The sequence below is a fragment of the Phyllostomus discolor genome, chromosome 6, assembly GCF_004126475.2.
Source record: "Phyllostomus discolor isolate MPI-MPIP mPhyDis1 chromosome 6, mPhyDis1.pri.v3, whole genome shotgun sequence".
Lineage (NCBI taxonomy): Eukaryota > Metazoa > Chordata > Mammalia > Chiroptera > Phyllostomidae > Phyllostomus > Phyllostomus discolor.
Window position 1 is genome coordinate 70,936,385 of NC_040908.2, and position 19,885 is coordinate 70,956,269.

At 42.2% G+C, this 19,885-nt stretch overlaps 1 protein-coding gene across 2 annotated transcripts in view; it reads left to right on the forward strand.

The window, feature by feature from the left end:
* TGFBRAP1 (transforming growth factor beta receptor associated protein 1) overlaps positions 1–19,885 on the forward strand; it is a 60,286-nt gene that overhangs the window by 20,777 nt on the left and 19,624 nt on the right. The window contains exons 1-4 of one of the 2 annotated variants that reach the window (XM_036028342.1): positions 806–1,712; positions 1,913–2,613; positions 12,972–13,166; positions 15,203–15,357. In XM_036028342.1, coding sequence (XP_035884235.1) covers positions 1,926–2,613; positions 12,972–13,166; positions 15,203–15,357 — 1,038 coding nt within the window. In that variant the 5' untranslated portion in view covers positions 806–1,712; positions 1,913–1,925. Of the gene's footprint in view, positions 1–805; positions 1,713–1,912; positions 2,614–12,971; positions 13,167–15,202; positions 15,358–19,885 lie in introns of those variants that run through there. The other variant, XM_028515590.2, reaches the window with a different exon arrangement.

Consider the following 19,885-nt stretch of genomic DNA (forward strand, 5'->3'; position numbering starts at 1 on the left):
ACTGGGAGACCTCCCTGGGTTCCCAGCACCTTCAGCTGAGTCGCCAGGATCTCTGCTAAAACCAGGTGGTGGTTCCCCCTTCTAAAGCTGTGGGGGTCCCCACTCTGCCAGGCCGCGTGGTTCCCTCTCTCTGGGATGCGGGAGTCTCCACTCTGCTAAAGACGTGTGGTTCTCCTCCTCAGGGCTGCGCATGGCTCTCCTTCCTAAAGCAGCATGGTTTTCCTCTCAGGGCTGCGCATGGCTCTCCTTCTCAAGGCTGTGCATGGCTCTCCTCCAATGGCTGCACAAATCTGGGTTTTAAATCCAATCTTCCTCTGCAGCCTCATTTCCGACTCCTCCCACACTCGGCTTCACATGCCAGAACTCGTGTCCTTCCAGCTTTACTGGGCTGCCATCATGAGTCTGGGCAGGTGTGGCCCCGTGTCCTGGAGCCAATCCACTCTGAGCTCCCACGCAGGCGCTGTAACTCAGGGGACCTGCCCCCCCCCAGTTACATCTGGGTGGGGAAGTTACTTCCATTCCCCTGGCTTAGAGCTGATCACAGCTACTTAACATATCTATGCAACCAGTCAAAGGTTATAGATATGCCAAACGACCATGCCAGAGCTTAGCTGCAAGGCTGTTGCTATGCTAAACAGCTCTCAATGGCCCTGCTCCATTTGTCCCTTCCCCCAACCCACACCCTGGGGGGGGGTGGATGGAGACATCTTAAAATCTCCTGGACACCTTAAGTTCTGGACCCCATTTCAAATGCCTGTTTGGGGCCCCCCTCTTGGCTGCACCCTGTAACAACATTGCTGCTAAGTAACAGGAAAGGGATAGAAAGGGACTCTGGTGGTATCCCTTGGAAAACCTTCCCCCCAGACCTGGTATACCATCCTTCCTGGGAATTTTGTTGCCTTGGGGAAGAGAATTGGAGTTTCACTCATGTGCATCTGTCACCGCCCCAGTAGACAGGGGTATAAGAAACTGTAGAATTATGAAATCTTTGAGTTGATTCCTACCCTTCCCTGATGCATAAATCTTTGTTGAGTATTTCCAAGAACTCTTCCAGCCTTTGGTAGGATATCTCGAAGGATTAAAGAATTTAGTTTTTCATGAGGCAACCCCATTTTGGGACATTTCTCTGTAGTTCTCTCCGAGTTTGGGGATCTCCCTCTTCTACTTGAAAGTATCAAGGACTCCTTACTGTGTGTGCATGTCTGCTTTCCTACAAGCTGAGAAATTAGGGAAAGACCTTCTTGCCCATTGCTGCTGTCTCTAGCTTGTGAATCAGCAGCCCTTTTCAGAGGAAGAAGTAGGAAGCCATGGGTTAGAGTTGGGAACAGCCTGTCTTCAGGAGGGTAATCATTAACTGCCATGTCAGACATTCTCACAAATGCCCTGAGAGACTGGAGCTTAGAGGATATCTTTACTACTATACATAAATGCATTCACTCATACTTGGAAGAACACAAAGGAGCCAAGGTGTGGTTCCTGCTCAGTGTTTTAGCGACCAGTGTTTTAGGTGTGGTTAGTTGTATCCACCACTCACTTCACTGCTTCATCAAGTGACTGCAGAAGCTCCGGGAAAGATCACTGAGGATCATTTTTGCCCTTTTCCACAATGTTTTTGTTATGTTGTCTGTGGGTGAATATGTATGCTTATCTTCTACCTACAGGTATGCCTCCCAAGAACAATGCAAAGAAACTCCATATAAACCTCAGCTCTGGCGAGGATGAGCAGATGGCTCTCCTGCTGGGGTCTCTCATTGGTCTGGTGGGAGGAGGATGATTGGGAAATCTTTTTTTTCCTTCACTGTTTTTTAACAGTGTTAAATGATTTCATTTCCTTGAAATTGTAACTGAGGAATCAGTGTATGTTTTGGTGACCTGGAATGGTACCTTACCTTTTGTTTTCCTCTTCCTGCAGACCAGCAGCAGGCATGATGAGCACCAAGGCCTTTATATTAGTCTCTGCTGTGGAGCGGGAGCTGCTCACAGGTGACAGGGAGCGCATCAGCATTGAGTGTGTGGAGTGCTGCGGCAAGAACCTCTACGTGGGTACCACTGACGGCTCCATCTACCACTTCCTGCTGGAGGAGAAGGCTCTGCCTGCTGGAACAGCCACATTCACTGCCACAAAGCAGCTGCACAGACACCTGGGTTTCAAGAAGCCAGTGAATGAGCTGCGAGCGGCGTCAGCTCTCCACAGACTGCTGGTGCTTTGTGACAGCTCCATAACTCTGGTTAACATGCTGAACCTGGAGCCTGTCCCTTCAGGAGCCCGCATCAAAGGGGCTGTGGCGTTGGCTTTGAACGAGAACCCTGTAAGCAGGGACCCATTTTGTGTGGAGGTCTGCATCATCTCTGTGAAACGCAGAACCATTCAGGTGTTCCTGGTGTACGAGGACCGGGTTCAGATCATCAGGGAAGTATCCACCCCTGAGCAGCCTCTGGCTGTGGCTGTGGACGGCCACTTCCTGTGTCTGGCTCTGACCACTCAGTACATCATCCTGAACTACAATACAGGCATCGCCCAGGACCTGTTCCCATACTGCAGTGAGGAGAAGCGCCCCATCGTCAAGAGAATAGGGAAACAGGAATTCCTCTTGGCGGGCCCGGGAGGACTGGGTGAGCAGGGTGCTGTCACTTCCACTAACCTTTGCTTCCTGGCTGCCCATTCTTTTTGGTTATCTTCATGACTTCATGCTGTTTTTTAAAAATTTTGTTTTTCAAGTACAGTTTACATTCAATATTATTTTGTATTAGTTTCAGGTGTACAGAATAGTGGTTAGAGAATCATATATCAATACTTTACAAAGTGATTCCCTGGTATTTCAAGTTCCTACCTGGGCTCATACATGGTTATTTCAGTATCATTAACTGTATTCCCTTTGTTGTGCTTTACGTCCCCGTGACTGTTTCGTAACTACCAATCTGTACTTCTTAATCCTGTCACCTTGTGGTCCAGTCCCCAGGCCACCTTCCATCTGACAACACTGTCCGTTCTCAGTATCTTTGAGTCTGTGTCCTGTTTGTTCGTTTATTTTGTTCTTTGGTTTTATTTGTGCCTGAAGATGGCTCTGGGAAGAAAATTCTTTTTAAGTAAATAACTACAAAAATAAAAATCTATAGGACTACCTGATAAGATTTTCTCAAGTGTGTGGATTTGTGAGTTGATTGTTTTTATTCTTCGTCCTTAAAAGGATTTGAGGTACCTCACTGCTAGGTCTTTTCAGATGTGGAGACTTCAGTGTTCTATATATATTGTTCTCTTAATTGACTGAGCTTTCATCCCACCCAAAGGTTCCAGTAGCCAGTTCCTTGAAAGGTCTTTGTCTATTTTTTATGGTCTTTCTAGTTCTCTTCCCTGCCTTACTGAAATGAAGAATCAGAGCTGTTAATTTCACTGGTGACTTGTGATGTTTTCTTTCCATTTTAAGTGACTCAGGCTACAGAGTGTGTGTGTATCTGTGTGTGATGCTCTGGTCCTGCCATGATGTTTAGTGAGTGCACCTCAACTATTTACAGTAGAGAAGTGTATGCAGTCTTCTCATTTCACAGTGATGGGTACAGACACTTTCTGGTAATAGCAAAAATTGAGGTCATGAACTAGGTAGTGTATGCTTCTTGATTTTTACTTTTTTAAAAAATATATTGTATTGATTATGCTATTACAGGTGTCCCATTCCCCCCCCCGCTTCATTCCCCTTCACCCTGTACACACCCACATTCCCCCCCTTTAGTTCATGTCCATGTGTCATAAGTTCTGTAGCTTCTACATTTCCCATACTATTCTTGCCTTCCCCCTGTCTATTTTCTACCTACCATCTATGCTACTTATTCTTTGTACCTTTTCCCCCTCTCTCCTCCTCCCACTCCCCTGTTACTAATCCTCCATGTGATCTCCATTTCTGTGGTTCTGTTCCTGTTCTGATTGCTTAGTTTGTTTTTGTTTTTGTTTTAGGTATGGTTGTTCATAATTGTGAGTTTGCTGTCATTTTACTATACATTTTTTTATCTTCTTTTTCTTAGATAAGTCCCTTTAACATTTCATATAATAAGGGCTTGGTGATGATGAACTCCTTTAACTTGACCTTATCTGAGAAGCACTTTATCTGCCCTTCCACGCTAAATGAAGCTTGGCTGGATAGAGCAATCTTGGATGTAGGTCCTTGCCTTTCATGACTTGGAATACTTCTTTCCAGCCCTTTCTTGCCTGCAAGGTCTCTTTTGAGAAATCAGCTGACAGTCTGATGGGAACTCCTTTGTAGGTAACTGTCTCCTTTTCTCTTGCTGCTTCTAGGATTCTCTCCATTTTAATCTTGAGTAATGTAATTATGATGTGCCTTGGTGTGTTCCTCCTTGGGTCCAACTTCTTTGGGACTCTCTGAGCTCCCTGGACTTCCTGAAAGTCTATTTCCTTTGCCAGAATGGGGAAGTTCTCCTTCATTATTTGTTCAAATAAGTTTTCCACTTGTTGCTCTTCCTCTTCTTTTTCTGGTACCCCTATAATTCATATGTTGGATTGTTTAAAGGTGTCCTGGAAGTTCCTAAGTCTTTCCTCATTTTTTGAATTCTTATTTCTGCATTCTTTTCTGGTTGTATTTTTTTTCTTCCTTCTGGTCCACTCCATTGATGTGAGACCCAGCTTTCATTCCATCATTATTGGTTCCCTGTGCATTTTCCTTCATTTCACTTATTGTAGCCTTCATTTTTTTCATCTAACTTGCGACCAAAATCAACCAATTCTGTGAGCATCCTGACCACCAGTGCTTTGAACTGTGCATCTGATACGTTGGCTATCTCTTGGTTGCTTAAAAAAACTGCTTGTGGGGCTTTCAATTCTGTTTGACCCATCTTTTTTCCCCCTCTTTGGTCTGGTCATGCCTGTTATGTATGAGGGGCAGAGCCTTAGGTGTTCACCAGGGAGGGGCACCCCAGTTGCTGGGTTGTGATGCTGTATGCGGGGGCAGGGTCGAAGAGGGAACAGTGGCACTTACTCTGCTTTCTGTGGGACCTCAGTCCCTCCCGCTGCTTCCGCTGAGCAAATTGGAACCCTCTGGTGCCAATTCCTGTGTGGGTGGGCTTATGCACGATGTGGGACTTCCCAAGGACCTCTCCTATGAGACTGGGAGTCTCTCCCTGCGGCACCTCAACCCCCACAGGTATTTTCAATCAGTGCCCCAAGGCTCTGTTTCTCAGTGCTGGGATCCTGCCTTGCTTGCAGTGCCTTGCTTCACAATCGCCACCTCTCTGGGTCTGCCGGTTGCCACTTGCGCGCTTAGGGTCCACCCACTGCTGTCCTGCGCACCCCAGATGCCGTACACACGGTCCCAACCCTCTCTGCTCTCTGCACAGCAACCTGCATCCAGCTGCCTGACTCCACCCCTCCTACTGGCCTGGATGAACAGGTCTATTTTAACTTCTTGGTTGTCCAACTTCTAGTCAGATCAATTTTCTGTCAGTTCTGGTTGTTATTCTGTTTCTAAATTGTTGTTGTCTCTATCTTGGTTGTGCGAGGAGGCACAGTGTGTCTACCTGTGCCTCCATTTTGGCTGGAAGTCCGATTTTTACTTTTTTTAAATATACTATTTATTAGAGCAGTTTTAGGTTCATAGCAAAGTTGAGCAGAAAGTACAGCCTTCCATATACCATCTGCCCCTAAACACATAGAGCCTCCCCCACTGTTATCTTCTGACTGAGTGGTGTGTTTGTTACAGTGGATGAATCTACATTAAGTTATAATCACCCAAAGTCTAGTTTATATTAGGGTGCCCTCTTAGTGTTGTACACTCTGGGTTTAGACAGATGTATGATGACATATGCATGGTATTATAGAGTATTTTCACTGCCTTAAAAATCCTGTGTGTACCCTGGCTGGGTAGCTCAGTTAGTTAGAGCATCATCCCAATACACCAAGGTTATAGGTTTGATCCCCACTCAGGGCACATACAAAAAGCAACCGGTGAATGCACCATTATGTGAAACAACAAACTGATGTTCTGTGTGCACACTCTGTCTCTCTCTCTCAAGTCAATCAATCATATTTTTTAAAAAAAGGAAAAAAATCCTTCGTGCCTTTTCTGTTCAGTCCAACCTCTCAACCCTTGGCAACCACTGCACTTTCCACTGGGATTTGGTTGACATGAGACAGTTTGCAACCTTTCACATGGGCTTCACTTCACATAGTCACGTGCACTTAAGTTTCCTCCAAGTCTTTTCATGGCTTGACAGCTCAGATTTTTACTTTTGGGGAAAAAAGATTTTTACCCAATCACCTTTAAAAACAATCCCAATTTTAATGAAAATGTTTCATTATGGAAAGCATATATAAACATGTATGGTAGCAGAGAGCAGTGTAAAGACCTTGATGTGCACACCACCCTGCTTCAGCCACTGAGGCTCCCTGCCAGTTGTTTGGTTTGCACCCTGATCACTCGCCCTGCTCGCTAGTTTTGAAGCCAAAAACAGACATCCTAGCATTTTACCTGTAAACATTTTAATATGCAGTTTTGTTATTTTAAGAAAAGAAAACCACAATACCATTACATACCTATAAAAGTTAAACTAATTTTTAAATATCAAATATCAAGGCATGCCATATTTCTGTTATGCATGTAGAGACATACATAAATGCATATGTACATACATTTATGTTTAAGTATGTGCATGTTCACTTTCAGTTTGTTTGAATCAGGTTCATATGAGACCCATACATTACAATTGCTTGACAGAGCTGTTAATTTTCTCTTATCTTTAGGTTCCCTGTCCTTCTCTTTTTATTTTTCCTTAATTTTTTGGTTGGACTTAATTTTTTGGTTGAATTTTTTGGGGTCATTTCACCTATAATTTCCCACAGTCTGAATTTTGACGATGTTATCCCCCTATATTATTGAATGTGTAAGGCTGACCTCGTGTTTCCTGCAAACTGGTAACATGAAAGGTTTTATCAGATTCCAGTTTTTTTTATTTGCTTGTTTCAGGGAGGCAAGGCTTATTCACAGGTGGCAGAGGTCTTCTGTCAGGGCTGTGTAATTTCTCATCTCTTTTTGTGATGTTAATAGCTATTGATGAGTAGTGCCTACATCCTTTAAATGTTAAGAGGTTCATTAGGATCTTCAAAATAGTGACATTCTATTTCTGTTCCTCCTTCATATATGAACTGCATTTCCTTGGGGAAGAGAAACTTTTCATTGACTATTTGGTTGCCCCCAGGTACCTTTTATAAGAAAGGAAGGATGAGAAGGTTTTCAATAAGGTGATCCCTTCTGTCTTCCAGAAGTAACTTTTTAAAATTATAATTATGAATCATGGATTTTTAACATATACGGTGTATTTTAGGCCATTTGTACTTGTGGGGAGCTTATTTAGGTTGATGGCTAGGTCCCCTTTACATGACCCTAGAACTTTGATAGCTTCCTTACCTTATGGTATGGCAAGGTGTTCCAAGTTCACTTGGTACATTTCCTGCCCTAGATCTGGCTTACACCATTTCCCCAAGGAGCCCTGACGTTTAGAGACATAGGCTGGGTACTAGAGGAGCTTGTTGTCCATTGTTTGTAGGCCTTTAGTAGACAGAGCTCAGAAGTTTGCATTTTTTAAAAGTGAAATCCAGTATGAGGTCATATTGATAGAACCAGTTCAGAGCAGCAGGACACTGACATCATCCACCTTTGCACCTGCATCTTCTTCCAACCACACCGAAAATCTTCATGAACTACCGCCCCAACACAAGTGTTCCTTTGATCTATTCCACAGCACACGGAACAGGGTAACACTGCGGACACTGTTGTTCCCACAGCCTAATTACTGAGGAAAGTCTGGTTGTTTATAGTTCTTTTTGTCCTTAAGGCGGGGTTATTTATATATATATATACACACATACGTATATATATATAAATATAAATATAAATATAAATGTATATATGTAAAGGGTAGATATAGGAATGTAAAGTCACATTCCTGTATTTTAAACAGGAAGTTATAACAAAAGTTATTTGGAATAAGTTTCCTTCTGTATGGTTATGGCACTGACTGGATATACAGTTAAATTAACTTGTTTCATTTTACTTTTGATTGTTAGAAATTGCTTTATTTCATTTTATTTTTTATTATGTAAATATTTACAAGGTTTCAAGTCTGTTCAGTACAACAAGACACATTCAAAGGGCTTATATCCTGTCTGCTTCACCAGTTCTCTCCTTCCCCCATAGGTAACCTTTATTTTTATGGTTTATCCTTTCATTTTAAAATAAAGAATATGAACAGATATGTAAATATTTAATCTCCCTCTTTTTTGCTTTTTTTGCTTAATAGTGTATTATGCATATCACTTTGTAAGATATATATATATATATATATATATATATATATATTCTTCATTTGTTTATAGCCCATGCTGCTCTGTTGTGTCCATAGTTTATCCAAACCCTGCCCTCAGCGGGCATTTGGGGTTTTTCCAGTCATACGGTATTAACCGGGATTTATCTTTTTCTATTTTTCCAGTGTATCTATGGGAAAGCTTTTTAGAGGTGGGATTGCCAAGTCAGAGAGTAAGTGCATGTGAATGTCGCTAGGTATTACCATATGCCCCTTCCAATGGGAATTATCTGTTCTCCCTAGCCATTGATTTTAGAACTTGATTCAATACCAACTTGTTGTCTGTTATGTGTTTCAAATATTTGTTTTCAGTTGTACCATGCAGAAGCTTTTCTTAAACATTTCTATAAAATCAAATGTATTAACCTTTTTACTTTGTTGCATCTTGATTTTTATTCATATTAGGGATATCTCCCCCTCTTCTAGGTTATAGACAAATTCACCCATGTTTTCTGCTACTAATTTTATGGTTTTATTTCTTATAGTGAAGAGTATAAGGAATGAGTCACTTTTGTCTTTTTCTAGATGCTCTTCGTCATCCCAGCGAACTGATCAGAGAGCCCTTTTCTGGCCTGATTTAGGTGCTGCCTTTAGTGTGCACCGAATCTCCTTTCATCACTGGGTCTGTTTCTGGATTTCTGTTTTGTTCCCTCAGTCTGCCTATTTGTGAGCCAATACCTGTTTTAGTTATAAAGACTTGATAGTGAAAACATTTGATTCCAGTATCTTTTCATTGGTTTTAGTGTTAGGATTGATGGGAAATGATAGTCAGTCATATTTAAGATGCACTTTTTCTCTAGCTTACTTTGCCTCAACTACATTGACATCATGCTGAATGAACCAACTGTCTTAATTATTGTTCTGCTTGTGATCAGTACAATTATAAGCAAATTGGAAGATTACTTGTAAGCTGTCTTATGCATTACTTATATACAAGTTCTGTATACCGTATGGTAGTCACCACTGTCAAGTTCAGAAGTTCAAACAAACTACTGTAAGGAATGCAAATCCACACTTAAACATTTGTGAGCCCTGTGTTTTCATTTTGTCTTTCTGAAGATGACGTTTACTTTCATGTCATGAGAAATTGCTCTTAACACTTTTCCTTAGTTTGTTTTATTATTTTAAGCAATATTTTGTTGCAAATGGCATAATACAATTGATTATTGTAACCTTAAACTCTACCCTTTGATAATGCTTGTTGAAAAATGCAGATAATTCAACTACTCCTCACCCTCCCATGACTGTCTTCCTCCCAACGAAGATAAGAGGTCCACTAATATTAAGAGGGCACACAATTGAAAACAATGGCATTCAAAGGTTTTTACCATTTACACATTTTGTTACACTTGCACTCTTTCAACAATGTGGGAACTGGAGGTTATCACCTGAACACTTAGCAAGCACATAGTAGTTGTTGGTGCCAGTGGCAGTGCGCACTGTTCTTGAGCGGAGCTGTGCACACCCTGATGGCCATGACTGCTGTGCCCTCTCGTTCTAGGGAAGTCTGCTTTTCCATTTGTGTAGGAGCCTTTGCTCTGTACCTTAGGTTTCTGCCTTTTTCATTTTGAGAACATTCATGCCAGGGCCTCTGCACTGCACAGCTCCAGGGTTGGGCGAGGTCCAGCCTTAAGCAGCCAATTCCAGGATAAGACTAGACAGCTTTTTGGTGTCCATGATCCCACGAGAGTTGTGCTATACAGAACACAGTTATTTCACCCAAAATTCAGCAGAAGCCTTGGGATTACATTCATTTACCAAATACCTGAGTGAACACAGTGGGCATGGTGCCAGTGTCCCCAGATCATTTTCTTTCCCCTTTAGGTTCTTTAGTGGTTGGTTTTAACTGCATGGAAAATTCAAGTTTGTACTCATCTAATTTTCTCCTAAAAGCTCAGTCCTAATTTCAGATTCTTGATTCCTCCTGTGGCTTGGCACCTCATGTTTCTCTTCTGTAGGATTTTTTAAAAAATCCTCACCTGAGGATATGTTTATTGATTTGAGACAGAGAGAGACAGGGAGACCGAGAGGAACAGATCAGTTGCCTCCCATTTCCTGTACACACCCCAATTTGGGATTGAACCCACAACTTAGGTATGTGCCCTGACTGGGGATCAAACCAACAACCTTCTAGTTTACAGGACGATGCTCCCACCACCTGAGCCGCCTGGCCAGGGATCACCTCTTTTGTGCTCCCCCTAAGTCAGGTACCAGGGTCTTTTGGAAGTTACCCATCTTCTTTTTGTATTTCTAGTCCTGGCCTAATGCTGCCTTCCTGGTGGCAGGCAGCTGCCTAGTGTTTCCCTGTGACTGGGTCTCTCCCTCCTTCAGTGCAGCCTCCACCCTCCTGCCAGGTGGTTTTTCTAAAGCACCTGTGATCCTGTAATAAATTCAGGCTGCACTCCTTAGCCTGACTTTCCAGGTCAGCACTTCCTGCTTTGACCCAAACTCAAGTTTCCGACCCTCTGCACCCCATGAAGGGTTTGAACCCTGTTCTGGGAGCCACTCCCTATTAGGAGGACACACCACTGCCCTTCTTGCCTCCTGTGACCTCCTGCTTCTTACTGCCAGATCCCCTCCTGGTGTGGGTGTCATCTCTGTGCAGCCAGTGTCTCTGATCACTTGGCTCCATCTGGACTTCACTTCCCATCAGCACTTTTTACTCCTTTCTCCTGCCATGGTTGTTCCCTCTTGTAGTAATTATTTGTGTATTTTCCTTAACCCATTCAGCACTGTGAGTTCCTTGCTTGTGTCTCAGTCTGTCTCTTGGTATCTAAGTCAGTGCTCGACATGCAGTAAGCACCTAGCAAATGTAGTTGGATTTATGGTTTTTGCTAAGTTATACTTTTTCTTTTTGTAGGTATTTGTTTAATAAGTGAACTTTCTGTTCTTGATGAGTTCACCCAGAGCCACACACTATTCTGGGGTATGATTCTCAATTTTATGCTATTATTAAAAATGCCACAGTGATCATTTTTATAATCAATTGGCTTTATAATCAATCATTTAAAAGGAAAATCATTGAATTAAAGCATAGGTATATGTTCAGTTTTGATGGATATTACCAAATTATTCTCTGACCAATCTAATAGGTAAAAGGTTGGTTGTTTTTTTTTTTAACCTCTTTAAATTTGTGTTCCCCTGGTTACTAATGAACATGGGAATCTCTTCATGAATTTATTAGTTATTTGCATTTTGTCTTCTGTGACTTACTGATTCATATCCTTTATTTTTTCTATTGAGTTGTTAGTCTTTTTCTAATGATTGTTAGAGACTTCAAGGATCAAAGAGAAGTACTTAAGATGAAAGAACTCCTCATATTAGGCAATTGTGACTTTCTGGGGAGATGTGTGTACACACGCCACACACACTCTCATAAAGGTTATAGTTCTGTCATCTTGACAGACTTTCAGCTGGTGCTACTTCACATCTGAGAGCCAATATTTGAAGTGTTCAGCAGGGCCCAACAGGTGTCATAAGTACAGCATTGTTTCATGGGCAGGGCCTTAGAATGTTAGGTTAAGAGTGAGGCGTGTACACCTGTGAGCTCCCTGGCACTTATTTTGGGGAACAGCCAAATTTAGAGGGGAAGAGCTATTTTCCCCTCTAAGTGCAGTACTTTTCAGTCTTTGCAACCACGGAACATTTAAGGAGGTCAGTGATTTCACAGGTTTAGGAGTTTTGCTTAAATATGTATTTGAGATACTGTCCATTGTTTCCATCTTCAAGTATTCTGGGATTTCTTTCTGTGTTTCCCCCGCCACCCCTTCTTGGTTGAGATAAGAAGAAACCTCTTGTCTCCTGTGGTAGTAGCATCTGATCATTGCAGGCAGCAGCAGCAAACTTTTTAAAGGTGTTTTATGCCCACAACTTTGAAAACAGTTAAAATGGATTGACTTTACTCAGTGAATATATTAATTTTGGTAATCCCCAGAATCTGTGGATTATAAACAGCTCATTTGGAAATGGTTCATTTAGTGATTTATGTACAAGATAGGTAAACTGTTGTTTAATAGTTTAATATGGAAGCTATCATTGACAAACACCGAACAGCACTCATTCTTGAATTATAAACTTGGTTCCATTTTTGTATTATAGTGCATATGTATCCAAAATTAGGCCTCAGCTCTGAAGAGTGAGTTTCTAATAGGAAGCCTTTTAAAGTGCCTGGCACATTGTAGGTGCTCAATAAATATTTGAATGAATGTATTCAATATACATTGTTGAATGAATGAATAAGAAAGAGCTGTAACTTAGAGATGTAAATCATTTGGAGCAATAAATATGAAAGAAAGCTTCCTAAAATTGTTTGATGGTAATTTTTCCCCCACTTATGAGGACATGTGTGTTATAAACCTTCATGTGGATATATGTAAACATTTGTTTACCTTCACTTTTAGTTGGAAGTAAATATAAGATATACTTTCTGGGAGGGGCTAGTCCTCATTGAAAATAGAGTCATGCAGAGTTCTTCACACATATAGCATAAATATATTACCTTTCCTATCTTGAAATATAATGAAAGTAGGGGTTATTCTGCATCTAGATACAGGAAAGAAAATACCATAGTTATCTGAAAGTCCTTATAACTCCTTCTGTTTTTCTAGGAATGTTTGCCACAGTTGCTGGGATTTCTCAGCGAGCTCCTGTGCACTGGTCAGAGAATGTGACTGGGGCGGCCGTGTGCTTCCCGTATGTCATAGCACTTGATGACGAATTCATCACAGTTCACAGCATGTTGGATCAGCAGCTAAAGCAGACCCTGCCCTTTAAAGAAGGCCATATTTTACAGGATTTTGAAGGTACGAGTTTATACAGAAATCTTAACAAAATTTAGTTATTGACTCTTTTATGGTATTTCTGCAGTAAATGCTATTAAAGGGCCTTTAGGAAACAGGCCTTATGCTGAGTATAGCAGATACACAGAAGATGGTAATACACATTCTGCACTGCAGGGGCTCTGGCACTGATGGGGAGAGAGGCATTTAAACAATAGCTGCAGCAGCTGAAGAGCTTCATAGAATGAGATAAGGACAGTTTGGGGAGCAGAAAAAGAAGTATTTCCTAGAAATATTAGGGAGGGCTTCTTGAAGGAGGTGTTATTTGAGCCAAACATGTAAGAGTGAGTAGGAGTCAGCCAAGCAGATCTGGTGTGAAAGAACCTTCAGGTATAGAGCAAGGTGCGTGCCAGTCTGCTCCAAAGTGAACCTTACACTTCAGACCATGCAAGCAGTTCAGTGTGACTGTGGTGCATGCCCTGTGAGGAGGGTTGGTGTCCTGTAAGGAGACCAGGGCAGTCGGGGAGGGACTGCCTCTTGTGTGCAATGGTGAGCCAAAGGAGGTATCTATTTTCTAAATTTTTTTAGGAATGTTGTCAAATGTACTACACACCATTCACCTAGATGTAATACTTATTAACGTTGAAAGGCAGTGAAAGATATTACGGCATTTAATCCATAACACTTCCTAAGAAGGGCATTTTCCTACAGGGCCACAAAGCCTTTTTCACACCTTAGAAAATGAGCTCTAATGTCTCGCCTGTGTTCAGATTTACCCCGTTGTCCTAAAAATGCCTTTTATGATATCTTCATCAAGTCAGGAATTAACCTAGACTTATGCATTGCACTTGCCATTTAAGGATCTCAGCTTACCACACACTTACCTTCCTGTTTGAGATGCTAGGGATATAAACTTACTGAGACTCAGTCCCCACAGTAAGCTCATCGGATTCCGGTTGGGGCCCCTGACACATGCCTTGGAGAAGGGCACATTTCACAACAGTGCTACGGTACTAGAGGGGACAAGGTCCTGGACACGGGGAGGCTGATGGCAGGACCCACCCTTGGTGGGAACAAGGGAAATTCCCTGGAAAAAGGCATACCAGCACAGAGAAGGGGCAGAATCTCATCTAAGTAAGCGTGAGAAAAATTACTTTGGTTGTGATAATGGCAGATAGACCATGTAGACGAGAGAACAGAGCAGAAAGACCAGGAGGGGAGATGGGACAATGATGCAGGCACGAGGATGAGGGTTTGGATGAGCAGGCAGTGGGACTGGGGTGGACATGATCGCAGGAAGAGGATCATTGAGGACCAGCAAAGGCTTGGCTAACACTGAGCTATCCTTCAGACTGACAGAAAAGATTGTGCCATTGCTTCCTGTGTGCACATATAGCTTAAAAAGTGTCTCCAGAAGGGAGCAAAACTCAGTGGAAAAGCTTCGTACTGGGTGCTCATCTTGGACGGTAGTTCTGATACTAAGATCCCTCAGGTGAAATGACGGTGACAGTGTTGGCCATGGGTCAGGTTAACTCAGAGCTTTGTGGGCAAATGAATAAGCTAGTGCCAAGATGTGGAGGTATTCTGATGGTGGTTGAATATGAAATACTGTCTCATGGTTCAGAATGTTGCATTATGATCTTAGTTTCCAGTAAACTAATATGGAGAGAAAATAAAATTTTAAAACCTTTATATGAGGTATATCATAATTCTTATTGATAGTTTTTTATAACTGATCTCTACAATTTTATTTGGAGTATATATTGGGAATCTACTCAACTGGTTTTAAATTTATCAACACTTTCATATAAAAATGCAAAACAGCATAATTTACACTTCAGAAATGCAGTGTTAAGAGTTTGTCCTTTGCTGACAGTTGAAAGTATGAGATGAAGAAAAGAGAACCATCATAATTTATAATTGCTGTAGGAATTCTAGGCTGGGACAAGGCTCATGAAATTGGTCAACAACCCAGATCAGGATTCTGTTGGGGGAAAGCCGGGTGTTTTGCTGTAGGCAGCATGTCTACCCCTTCCTAACAGTGTTGAATTTCTTCCCAGGAAGAGTGATTGTCGCCACAAGTAAAGCCGTTTACATCTTGGTTCCATTACCTCTAGAAAAACAAATACAGGATCTTCTGGCGAGCCATAGAGTGGAGGAGGCTTTGGTTTTAGCAAAAGGAGCCCGGAGGAACATTCCAAAGGAAAAATTTCAGGTTTGTAATTAGTTCGTCATAGAAAGCATGCCTTCAAGACACCAAGCAGAAAACATTTGGATTGAACCCACATTCTGAGGATTCTTCCTGTTCGCCAGACCTGGCAGATTGCGTTTATATCTGTTACTGAATTTCCTCAGCACATCCAGGAGGAATAGGCTGTAGAACAGCCAGGCAGCTCGGCTGATGGGGTGCTGCTAATAGGCCCCATCAGGTTTGAACCTCTGACTTCCATTTCTCATATGCCAAGTTGTATTTCTAGTCACCTTTCTCTGTCAGTGGGCCTTTGGAGAAGAATCAGGGACATAATCCTTAAAAACCAAAAGAGCAACATCAGGTTAATTTGTTTCCTAATTTAGAATTTGTATTTGTTGGGATGGGATGAATTTTAAGAATTTAGATTTATATTATCTTCAGGAAAAGCTTTGTTAACTATACTGATAACCATCTAATAGGGCAGGAATCCATCTAACTAATTTCTGTAGGAGAAAACATTAATGCATTTAAGAAACACTAACTTTAATATATTTGGTATGATAAATATAATGGAAATAATAATCACAAATTATTCTTAGGTCTGATGAAATCAAGTTCCCTACCTAAAAATTACTACTTGATCAGCTGTTAGGTTACTTCAGGTTACTGTATGTAGTTGAGAGAAATAAAATGTAATATGGGTATGTGTATGCTTCATCTGACTATCTCAGTTATCATTAGAAGTTCTCATGAGTTAGGAGGAATCCCCTGGTGTTACAAATGGATCAGATTTTCACATGAATATGTGATTGTTGTCGAGTGAAATAATGCTTTTTGGCCTCAGTGGCTTTATGCTGAAAAGGGTAGATTCTGCAAGTCAAAGACAGGAGGTGTACTTTATGGTCTTAGGGTGTGAAAAAGGGCATCTTTTATATATACACTTTTTAATCTCACTCAAGGATATATCTGTTGATTTTTAGAGAGAGAGGAAGGGGGAGATAGAGAGAGAAAGAGAGAAATAGAAACATTGATCAGTTGTCTCCTGCATGCACACTGACCAATGATCAAACCTGCAACCTAGGTATGTGCCCTGACCAGGAATTGAACCTGTAGCCTTTTGGTGCATGGAACAATGTCCCAACCAACTAAGCCATTGGCCAGAGCTATATTGAAATATGGGTAAACTTTTCATCTTCCTTAGTAATTTTTTATTTTTATTTTTTAAAGCCTGATGTGATTTCTTTTAATTTTTTTCATTTATTGATTTTAGAGAGAGACGAAGAGAAAGAATGAGAGAGAAATAATGATTTGTTATTCTACTATTTATGCATTCATTGGTTGCTTCTTGTATGTGTCCTGACCAGGGACCAAGCCCGCAACCTTGGTGTACCAGGATGTTGGGACTACGTTCTAACCAACTGAGCACCCAGCCAGTGCCCCTTCCTAATTTTTTAAAGTCAAACCTATCAGCACTCAGCAGAGGGCAGCAAAAGCAAAAAGAAGAAAGCTCCTGCTCAGGGTCTGCTCCACATAGGCTTCTGCAGTTTCTTCCTAACTCCTCCTGGTGGGGAGAGGGGCCCTACTGAGAAGGTGCTGGATCAGACTGCCATGGGATCTGAGACGTGCGCCTTCTGGCCTCGCTTTACCTTCTCTATCCTTCCATAGAGTAGGCGTGCAAGCTGCCGTCTGTGGCCATGTTGGATGTCTAGACAGGCCACATGTTGGGGTGCCCCCTCCTCTTGCTCACACACATGTGCACACTTTAAGTTTGTAACATTTTATTAAAGGGGTCATCAATGTCGTTTGTCTGCTTTTTGCTTTTTCTTCTCTGTTTTTGCCAAGGGTAGAGATAATCAGTCAGTATTAGGTAACGTTACTAGTCATCTTGCTCTTTAATCTGTTATCTTAGTTGGTGTTTTTCCTTCCTAACTTGCCCTCTGCCTTCTCCCTGTTGCTCCAAACACATATATCCAGCCCTGGAAACACCCTCAGAATGGTCTCCAATTGGGCCCTTATTCACAGCACCTGCTGTAGCTGCTGGCATACAGACCCTTCTGTTCTGCCTGGATGATTTTAATAGCCTCCCTCCTGTGTGTCTGCACCGCCCTCCATGCTGCTCTGGAATGATCTTTCTTTTTTTTTTTTTAAATGTATTTTATTGATTATGTTATTACAGTTGTCCCATTCCACCCCCCTTTACTCCCCTCCACTCTGTACACCCTCTCCCACCCACATTCCCCCAGTTTAGTTCATGTCCATGTGTCATACTTGTAAGTTCTTTAGCTTCTACATTTCCCATTCTATTCTTACCCTCCCCCTGTCTATTTTATACCTACCACCTGTGCTACTTATTCTGTGTACCTTTTCCCCCTCTCCCCCTCCCCCTTTGCTAACTCTCCATGTGATCTCCATTTCTATGGTTCTGTTCCTGTTCTAGTTGATTGCTTAGTTTGTTTTTGTTTTTGTTTTAGGTGTGGTTGTTCATAATTGTGAGTTTGCTGTCATTTTATTGTGCACGTGTTTTCTTTTTGTTAGATAAGTCCCTTTAACATTTCATATAATAAGGGCTTGGTGATGATGAACTCCTTTAACTTGACCTTATCTAAGAAGCACTTTATCTGCCCTTCTATGCTAAATGAAGCTTTGATGGATAGAGCAATCTTGGATGTAGGTCCTTGCCTTTCATGACTTGGAATACTTCTTTCCAGCCCCTTCTTGCCTGCAAGGTCTCTTTTGAGAAATCAGCTGACAGTCTGATGGGAACTCCTTTGTAGGTGACTGTCTCCTTATCTCTTGCTGCTTCTAGGATTCTCTCCTTCATTTTTACCTTGGCTAATGTAATTATGATATGCCTTGGTGTGTTCCTCCTTGGGTCCAACTTCTTTGGGACTCTCTGAGCTCCCTGGACTTCCTGAAAGTCTATTTCCTTTGCCAGATTGGGGAAGTTCTCTTTATTATTTGTTCAAATAAGTTTTCCACTTGTTGCTCTTCCTCTTCTTTTTCTGGTACCCCTATAATTCAGATGTTGGAATGTTTAAAGATGTCCTAGAGGTTCCTAAGCCTCTCCTCATTTTTTTTTTGAATTCTTATTTCTCCATTCTTTTCTGTTTGGTTGTTTCTTCCTTCTGGTCCACTCCATTTATCTGAGTCCCAGTTTCCTTCCCATCATTATTGGTTCCCTGTACATTTGCCTTTATTTCACTTATTGTAGCCTTCATTTTTTTCATCTAACTTGCGACCGGATTCAACCAATTCTGTGAGCACTCTGATCTCCAGTGCTTTCAACTGTGCATCTTATAGGTTGGTGATCTCTTCTGATCTCTTCATCGCTGAGTTGTATTTTTTTCTGGAGCTTTGATCTGTTCTTTTGTTTGGGCCATGTTTTTGGTCTTGTCACACCTATTATGTAATGAGAGGTGGATCCTTAGGTGTTCACCAGGGTGGGACAACCCAGTCACTTGGGTTGTGATGTTGTATGTGGAGCAGGGGCCCTAGGGGGAACGATGATGCTTGCTCCCCTCTCTGCTGGATTTCAATCACTTCCACTGCTTCCCCCAAGCAAACTGGGCCTTTCTGGTGCTGATTCCCATGAGGGTGGGTTTGTGCACATTATAGGACCCTGTGGGTCTCTCCAACGAACTCTTTTGTGAGGCTGGGAATTCCTCCTGGCACCTCAACCCCCACAGGTGTTTTCAATTGGTGTTTTGAGGCTTTATTTCCCCGTGCTGGGACCCTGGGTTGTGCAATCTGTCTCGCTCTCCAATTTCGCCTGGTTTATCTGCACACAAACATGGGACCACTTGGTCCTCCAGCCACCTTGAACACCAGTGCCCCTCCACAGTCCACTGCCTACCTGAGTCTGCCTGCTGCTGCCCTGAAAGCCTGGGATCCACCAGCTACCACCTGCGTGCCCGGTGTCTGCCAGTTGCTGCCTTGTGAGCCCGGGTCCGCCAGCCACCACTTTTTGCTTTTTTTTTTGCCACTACCTCTCTCTGTCAGGCTGCCTACACTACCCCTCCTACCAGTTTGGATGACTGTGTCTACTTCGACTCCTTGGTTGTGAGACTTCCATACAGTTCAATATTCTGTCAGTACTGTCAGTATTGGCTGTTTTTTTGCTTCTAAACTTTTGTTGTCCATATTTTGGTTGTGCAAGGAGGCACAGTGTATCTACCTATGCCTCCATCTTGGCCTGAAGTCCCTGGAATGATCTTTCTAAAACATAGACCAAATTCTTTGCTTAGAATACATCAGTGGTGCCCCATTGCTTAAGGTGATGCCCACCCCTTGAAGGCATGCCACAATGGGCCCAGCCCACTTCTGTCCTCTTCCCTGCTCCCCACTTATCCTGTGAAGCATGCCCGAGCCCTACACTTTACTTCAAAGGGTGGATAACACAGGGAACTAATAACTGTTGAGGCCTACAATGTGTAAGCTCACTGAGAGGCATTTTAAAACGTTTTTTAATATTTAAAACAATTTAAAAAATAAACAACCAGTACCATCATGCAAAGACAGGAAGACACAATGGCTGAGGCTGCTTTGCCTATGG